Here is a 9,056-nt window from a genome sequence, read left to right on the forward strand (position 1 = left end):
AAGCTCGGCCCTGTCGTCAGCATCTTTTGATTTTATGTACCATGGGAAACAGTTTTCGACACCTATTTATCACCACGAATGCAGTCACATTTTTTGATGTCGTTTGATGCCCTAATTACATCCGAATGAAGAGGAGAGTATGTGTTTGAATGACTGATGTTCCTTGCAGCCATACTTTCCTGTGTCCTTATGTGTATTTTGCTTGTATTTGTTACATTTTCAAGCAAAAATACCTGCCTTCACTCAGTTTCAGTCCATTTTAGAGGATTCTTTAGATACTTTGTTACTGTAATATACTGGGATATTTATAATTAGAGCTATTTTGTTATATTTTGTAACTTCTTAATATATTGTATTAATTAATTTAGTTTAGTTAGTTACTGTTCTTACTGTCTTGGAGCAAATGTGACCACATCATTTCCTCTGGGATTAATAAAGTACTCTGATTCTGGTACTAGCAGCCTTTCGTAAAACACATAATTTGCTCCCATTTCTTGAGCTGAATCTATGAAAACTCACACAGATAACCCAGTTTGACATGCAAAAAATAGCATTTTTTCACCATCGAGGTGATTCCCGAAGAGTATATCTTGGGAAAAATTGAGGAAGTGGGTAAGTCGTGGGGAAAAGAAGAAGTGGCAGGCCTGAAAACTATTTATAGTAGATGAGCAGTGTATAAAATTCATGTCTTAAGATAAAATTAGCAAAAAAGTAAAGACCTCGCACAGGACCTGAGAGATATAGCTATCTGTAAAACATGATGGAGGCTCTGTCGTGGTTTGGGGCTGCATTTAAGTCAGGAGTATTGGAAAACTTGTCAAAACTGATCAAATTATGAACATAGAAAAGTTCTGTCAGATTTAGAGGCACCATGCAATGCCATCTGGAAAGTGGGTGATTGAAAAAGACTTAATTATTCAGCCTGACAGTGATCTCAAACAAACTCCCCATGCAGTGAAAAAACCTACTTGGACAGAAAAAACACAGTAATAATACATTTTATTTAATAAAGCACCTTTCAAAACATTCAAGGACACTGTACACAGCAGAATAGAGACAAGCAACAACAACAACAAACATAACAATTTACAAATTTATAAGGATAAAACATGGAGCAATTAAATAAAATAAATTAAAATAGCAGGATGGAAAAGCTTATGTGGAATAGGCTTTTGTGAACAGGTGGGTTTTGAGTCTGGCCTTAAAAAGAGAAAGGGAAGCGATGTTTCTCATCTCAGGAGGAAGGGAGTTCCAAAGGCGGGGGGCAGAGCGACAGAAAGCCCTGCGCCCCGTGGTAGGTAGCCGAGGGGAAGGGATGGAAAGAGAGACACCGAGCGGGAATGGTGATCTGAACCAGGTCAGAGAGGTATGAAGGCGAGAGATGATGGATAGCCTTGAATGTATACAAAAGTATCTTGAAATTGATGCGGTATTTAACCGGAAGCCAATGAAGCTGCTGCAGAACACGGGTGATGTGGTGCATAGAAGGGGTCCTGGTGATAATATGGGCAGCAGAGTTCAGGTCACGTTGAAGCTTATGGAGAGATTTTTGACTAAGACCAAAAAGAAGAGAGTTGCAGTAGTCGATCCGGGAAGTGACCAGGCTATGAACAAGAATGGCAGTGGCGTGTGGGGAGAGAAAAGGATGGAGACGACTAATGTTATGAGTAGTGAAGCAGCGTCAGTCGTGGATTGGCCTCCCCAGAGCCCAGACATCAACATAGAGCAGTGTGAGATCATCTTGACAGAGAACAGAACAGATCTTTCAGTCCCCTTCAGGAAAACTGGAGAATTATTCCTTAAGACTACTTAAAGAAATTATTACAAGAAAGCTTACCTCACAAGTAAGTGTTTAACAATCAAGGTGGTCATACCAAAAATTAACTTTTAAACTTTTTAGAATTGCACAAACTCTGTTTTTGCCTGATATACTGTATTTCTTTCTATTTGTGTTTCAACTGGTTTGAATAAAATAACATATAAAAAATGAAGGGTAGCTCAAGACTTTTGCACAGTTTTATATTCATGTCTTTGTAAACTAAATCTATAGAAAAAGATCTCCAGGTAGAAGCAAGCTTGTTGCTTTTATTCTTGACAGACACTTTAATCGGCTATCCTAAACTCTACCTGTCACCATGACCATTGTCTGATTGGTCTCCTGCACTTAAAAACATCTAAACAAACATCTGGCTTGAATATATGTATGAACCCAAGAAGAAGTAAGTGAGCTTAATGTGTCTAAAATTGTTCCTGGTAATACTTAGACATTTTAGCAATGTGTCAAATGTACCACTAGGAGGCAGGGTTGAGTCACAGATAGTGCCGCTGAGAGACGCACTCACATCTGAGTTACATTCGTGTGTGAGTGCCTTTGATTTTTTTTGGTGTTTGTGTACGAGTATGTGTGTCTGGGTTATTATAATACTTGGTGACACAGATGGCTGCCAGTCTATTGTGTTTGTGCACGCCTGTGCATTTTATTTGTGCCATACTTTGTTTGCTTATGCAGAAGATACAGTTTGTTCCCCACAAAATGTGTGTCTGTGTGTATTCTGGGTCTCAGCATCACTGTGCCCTACATTTCTCCCCATCTCTCCTCTCCCTGTGGTTCACACACATAAATTATTCACACACTCACACACACTCGGTTTGACAGGGTCACGGGAGAAGCAGGGTCTTGTGGATGGCAGTTTTGTACTCAGTAGGTGTGGCTGTTCAGGACTGACCTAGTTCTGGATGCCGGTATCAAAATATGATATCACAGCAAACTGTTTAAACATCTTAGAAGATGAGCACTGAAATACATTTGAATGTATTGATATCACTGACTTAGAGTATGTGGCCCCAGTGTGGGTTCAGTAAAGCTAATCATCTATTCAGCCATCCATTTTCCTAACAGCTTCTCTCACTTAGGGTTACAGGGGGCTGGGCTGGAGTCTCTCGAAACTATCATAGGGAGTGGAAGCAGGTTACACTCTGGAGGTCACCAGCCCATCGTGTGGCTAGCACAGACAGATAATCACACTCTCACATTCACACCTACGGCCAGTTTAAAATCACAGCTTAAACTGAGCTTCACGACTTTGGCTGTCTGATGAAAATAACACAAGTAACATCAGTAACATGTCCACATCGTCTCACACAAACATGTTTCATTAAATGCAGATATATTTGCTTCAACATAAATTAAACACAACATTGCTAAACAATTTTTCTCTTATTTGGCTGCTGCAAGCTTCTTAAAACAACAATGGATTGTGTTTCAGCAGTAGATATAAACTCATATACAGGAACAGGAACTTCCAGGGTGGCAAGTGTTTATGATCGGAATCTGATTATAAAATGGGGAAGCAAGGGATGCAGTACGGGGGCTTTTTTATTATTCACTTGTGCACTGGCAAAATTATTCATGAACACAAATGGAGTTCTCTGCTCTCCTAACCCCTTAACCATTACCAGTCATTAACTGTGTCACCAGTGTAATTAAAAAGTGTGTTCCTTAGCGATTTATGGCTGTTATTTTCGGCTGCAGGTCCATGGACTACTGTTTGCAGCTCAGATTTTAAAAATATACATATTTTCATTTCTTAAGCATATAGTTAGGCTTTGAGCAGTTACTGTGGATACTGAAGTGTGAGATGTCCTGAAGTGACTGAAGTCTATCATTATTTGATAGTAATAACTTTATTTTTATGAACCAACCTTCTTGGACGGTCTCATTCCTCTGATTTCAGTATTTTTATTTTCTTTAATTCCAAAGTGTGGAAACAGTATAGAGACACTACAAAGATGATTTGGTCATAGGCTTTATTTAGCTGTAATATTTGTATTCCAATACTGTATTTAAAGAGCAAAAAACTGATATGCTATAAGTTAATTCTCACATGTGCAACCAGAAAAAGTTTTAGGCCTCTTAGCTTGACATGTTCCAGTCATTGCTAACTGGACACAGGCATGCGCATGAAATAGACAGATTTCAATGGAACCAGGGGCAAGCAGAGCTGCTTTTAGAGACACTAGCCAACTGTGGCCAGAAGATGACAGTAATTTAAAAGATGGTGCAAACAGGCAATGAGAGAAGCTTATGGAACAGATTGTTTGAGATGCAAGGACAGAGATAGCACTCACTTGGGTTTTAATTCATGTCTTTTGCTCGGTTTTTTTGGGCAAGCAGGGCTTGCCTTGCATTTCCATTATCAAGTAGAGCTGACTTCAGCTCCAAAAATAGAGCTTAATTTGACCTGTCACCCTGACAAATCAATATCAGTAAAATCTTTACAAAGGTCCACAGAAGTCTACTACATAATCCCTGCCTAACAATGACCTCATGCAACCGCAAACCTTGACTCGACAGCAGAATCCAATGTCATATTTACCCCAAGTTTCTCAAACGCCTCACTAATGCTTTAAATAGTTTGCCCACTTTATTTTAATCCTCTTCTTTTCTCCTGCTTTCTTTATATTCCAGCTTTCAACACTTCCTTTTTTAGCCGCCACTCCCTCTTACACTGTATTTTTGTAAACATGTTGTGCCACGGGTGCAGCAATAGGAAAGTCTTGGATGAAGGGAGAGAAGAAGATGAACAAGAAAGATAGCCAGTATGGAGAAAAAGGGAGATTAGACAGAAAAATCTGTAAGAGATGAAAGCTCAGACAGTGAGGCAGACAATGATGCTGCAGTTCAACAAGGTGGCAAAGGAAGGAACAACAAAGAAGAAAACTGTCCTACAAAAAGATCTAAAAACATCATCAATAATATGACAGTATAATCCCAAAAAACTTTTAATTGAGTCACTTCGGCTCTAACTTATGAAGATAAAATGAACCACTAGTGTAATACTGGGAACCAGTCAAAGGATAGACGGAGGGGGAGAGACAAGAGGTCTAACCTCTATCTCACATTGCCCTTAAGGGACTTTGCGTGTGTGACATCACTCCTTCCGAAGTAAACACACGTACACACAGTCTCCGTCGCCACGGTGCCCACTCGCCACGGCAACCGGCCTGGGCGGAGGGGGCAACCGCAGAACACACATATGCAAACACACAAATGCACACACAATATCAGAATAATAGGAAATGATTGCCGCTAATATAAGAGGAGACAAAAGCTGATGTAGCTGCAGACACACACTCACACGTACGCGCACTCGCGCACATTTGGAAAACTTGTCTTTCCGATCTTTAGCAGTGTGTAATCCTGAGGGATAAGTGCTAAATTCCCCATTGTCTCGTTGACAGCGCCAGAGAGAGAGAGAGTGCGTAGGTGTGAGTGTGACAGTTTGTGTGTGCGTAACCCCGTGTTCTCTGTCGTTACAGCTGGCCTACTGTGTGGTGCAGTTTATGGAGAAAGATGCCACAGTCACTGAATATGTAAGACTGCTTCTTCATTCGCTGTACTTATTCCAACACGTTTTATAAAGATTTTCAGTTTTTTCCTAAGAACTGAAAATATGGGAGAAAATAATGCATGTGAATAATCATAGACGCTTTAAAGCTGTATGAATCATTTCTTTAAGGTAAACAGTGGGTCATCTGACTATTTGTGAAGTGAGGAAAGACAACTGTAGAGATAAACTCACAAAAAGTTATTGGACGAATTGAATTTCATTTATAAACCGTCAAAACAAAGTCGCCTGAAAGCGTTCTTAATTGCAAAGTAAAGACCGGCAAAAATACGACCTGATATCACCACAAAGTGTGTCCATGTCACGCTTTTCCTCTCCAAAACGCGAAGGGAAAAAACACGCAGAAGTTGCAGTAAGTTGCAAACAATAAAAGTTGCAAACAATATAATAATCATGCGAAAGCTTTAAACTGACATTATTGACACATTTACATGTAAACACATATTAACTTAATCATTTCTGACTATTAAGAACCCTGAAATATACTCTATATGTTTTTTGATTTCTTGGCTTTAAAGATATTATCTCCCCCTGCTGGTGCTGCAACATGCGTGCATGTCTATTTCACATTTTGGAGAGGCAAAGCATGGACACGGTGGACCGGTGTGTCTATTACACGTTTTGCTGATACTGGGTTGAATAATACAGAGGAAACTCTAACAATCAGATGAGCCCCTATGAGCAAACACTTGGCGACAGTGGGAAAGAAAAACTCTCAGCGAGGGGCAGCCATATGTTGTGAATTTCCTGAAACTAAGTCATTTGATCTTTTTCTGATTTGATTTTGGGGCCCACAACTTCATTATTTTGGTTTAGATATTCTTCTGTTCACACTTTACAGGAAATTCAAAATTATTCTGAACATTTAGCTGCACGCCTTTTTAGTTTTACTCCCCGAAGAAACCAGTTTAAAATGTTTTAAAAAAATCTTTCTCTTTTTTTTTTTTTTGCCTTTTTAATAATAACCAAAATAACCGCATGATCCTAGACTTTAGACAGATAGCAAGTAGGAGTTTTAAGCAGCATGGTTAATGTTACCCATGCAGCCAGCTGAGAGTCAGTGAAAACTTAAAGACATTATTCTTAATGCAAAAGCCAGAGCATGGAAATGACTCATTGGAGATGGTAGAGATGGATGTCAGCCAGCTACCCTGCTGAGCTAATGGCTTCAGTGTTTATTTCTCTTAACATGTGCTCATATTTGCTCTGCAGATCATCAGAGGGCTGCTCAAGTACTGGCCTAAAACCTGCACGCAGAAAGAGGTGAGACCGATGACGACGAAAAAGCTGTTGATGTTTCTTTCTCCTCAACTGTTGCATCGCTGCAACTGTGTCGATTTAACTCGTCCTTCCCTATCTCTCTGTATCTGCATTTTAAAAAATGTGCACGCACTTAGGTGATGTTCCTGGGGGAGATCGAGGAGATCCTGGATGTGATAGAGCCATCTCAGTTCATGCGGATTCAGGAGCCGCTCTTCAAGCAGATAGCAGCCTGCATCTCCAGTCCTCACTTCCAGGTGCTAAAATAACGCAGAAGTGGAAACAATAACCACAGAAGTCACTCACAGATTAAAACCGCTTTGGGTGTAGACAGGATTAAAACAAATGTGATTATAGTAATCTGATTACCTCCAGGTATTAGGCTGGAAAATCAGTTACTTCTTAGACGAATCAGTTTAATAAAAAGAATGTTGCACAACTCTGATGAAAGAAAATCAACTCTTCTTTGTGCCCGTGTGTGTGTGTGTGTGTGTGTGTGTGTGTGTGTGTGTGTGTGTGTGTGTGTGTGTGTGTGTGTGTGTGTGTGTGTGTTTTAGGTAGCGGAGCGGGCTCTTTACTTCTGGAACAATGAATACATCCTCAGTCTGATTGAGGAAAACTGTCAAGTCATCCTTCCACTGGTGTTCGCTACCCTCTACAGAGTCTCCAAGGAGCACTGGAACCAGTCAGTGGCACGCATAACCACTCCCATCGTAACTTTTTGTTTAGAGCTTAACCTCTGTTACGAGCAAATATCACAACTTGTCCAGTCAGAGGGTGAAAAGGGTCATGATGGGTTCACAGGCTTAGTCGTTAGCTTCAAGTCCTTATGAATACAGCCTGATGTTCACTTTCAATTTATGGTCCCATTAGAGTCAAAAAGGAGTCTGCAGCCGTGTGGCTCATACGATGATACGCCACGAGCGTGCATAACCCTCCGTTTCTCACTGAGATCTGCTCCTCATTCGTAATATTCGGTTACAAACCCCCAAGATGGCAACATGTAAAATACTCAGGCCAAAGCTTTCCAGCTTAAAGTAGGCAGGGGCTGGTTTCCATCTTTTATATTCAGTCTATGAGTTTAGTCTGTTAGTGGCGAGTTCATTTGGGAAGATCTTTTGTCATATTTTAGGCTACAAATTAGTTGAATAATGAAAATAATTGTTGGTAGGAACCCTTAAGTTAGCCATAACAGAAGTCCTTTTATTCTTGTCTTTATCACACACAGTATTCAGACCCTGATACTATACTGCCATATTACTATACAAGCTCCTGTTACGTTTCACTATTCATTTAAATTTTTAGGTACACACCAAATGACTTTTTTCATATTCTCACCATCATTGAAGCATTTGATGACCCATCTGTGTTTCTCCAGGACCATCGTGTCTCTGATTTACAACGTGCTGAAGACCTTCATGGAGATGAACAGCAAACTCTTTGATGACCTCACTGCCTCCTACAAAGTGGAGAAACAGAAGTGAGTGTGACTCACTGCTTTTGTGCGTGTCTTTGTGTCACTGGATACGACGGTGACAACAAGAGGAAGAAACTAAGAACTAAGTCATTTTTTAGGCGGCGTTTCTTCCATTATCTGTCACATTGTATTTCACGTTGTAAGTATGTATCGCTTAGGTCATCTTTTGGACACGGATCACATCATAATTCCAGCCTCAACCTCAAGATAGTAGATACCAGAGGAAAATAAAATCTACAGGGATAGTTCAGCAGTTTGATCATCTCTTAATGAAAAGACACGTTTTATTTGTTAAGTGATGAAGTAAAGACTGGATGAATTTATCTAAGTTTAGCTTAGGATAGAAAATTTGGACCCTGTTATTCACGAACTAGATCTAGAATTACATATCTGTAAGAATTAGCATTTTAATAGAAGCTGAAATTAGAGTCAGGGATGACAGTCCGATATAAATCAACGGTCCCCAACCCCCGAGTCGTTTGGTACTGGGCCGTGAGAGTTGAGGCCCGGTACCACTTTCTAATTTCTGCCCTTTAAACTTAACTACTTTCCTTTCTCCGCCGCCTCTCCAGGGAGCTGAAGCGAGAACGGGAGCGTGCCGAGCTCTGGCGAGGCCTGGAGGAGTACCAGGAGCGCCGGATGCAGATGCTCACGGAGGCCGCCAGGAACCAGCGCAACCTCCAGGAGCGAGGCGAGAGAGGGGACACGCTTAACCCTTCCTCCCCGCAGACAGCTCACTCCGACCAGCCCGAGCCCAAGCCCAGCGGGGCCTCTTCTGGAGCCGGGGAGAGCGCCACCTAGGTGTCACTCCATTAGATCCAATGGGGGGTAGGGGAGGGTTAGGGGACAGGGAGAAATCAGGAAGATGACGGTAAAAGTGTTGGGAGACAGAAAAAGGTACAAAACAATCC

The 9,056-nt window shown here is 41.0% G+C and overlaps 1 protein-coding gene across 1 annotated transcript in view; it reads left to right on the forward strand.

Moving 5' to 3' along the window:
* Positions 1–9,056, forward strand: part of ppp2r5b (protein phosphatase 2, regulatory subunit B', beta) — a 47,000-nt gene extending 37,944 nt beyond the window's left edge. The window contains exons 8-13 of the mRNA XM_026161709.2: positions 5,320–5,373; positions 6,621–6,671; positions 6,806–6,925; positions 7,226–7,353; positions 8,047–8,148; positions 8,718–9,056. Coding sequence (XP_026017494.1) covers positions 5,320–5,373; positions 6,621–6,671; positions 6,806–6,925; positions 7,226–7,353; positions 8,047–8,148; positions 8,718–8,946 — 684 coding nt within the window. The 3' untranslated portion in view covers positions 8,947–9,056. The remainder of the gene's footprint in view (positions 1–5,319; positions 5,374–6,620; positions 6,672–6,805; positions 6,926–7,225; positions 7,354–8,046; positions 8,149–8,717) is intronic.

Source organism: Astatotilapia calliptera, chromosome 3, assembly GCF_964374335.1.
Source record: "Astatotilapia calliptera chromosome 3, fAstCal68.1, whole genome shotgun sequence".
Taxonomy (NCBI): domain Eukaryota; kingdom Metazoa; phylum Chordata; class Actinopteri; order Cichliformes; family Cichlidae; genus Astatotilapia; species Astatotilapia calliptera.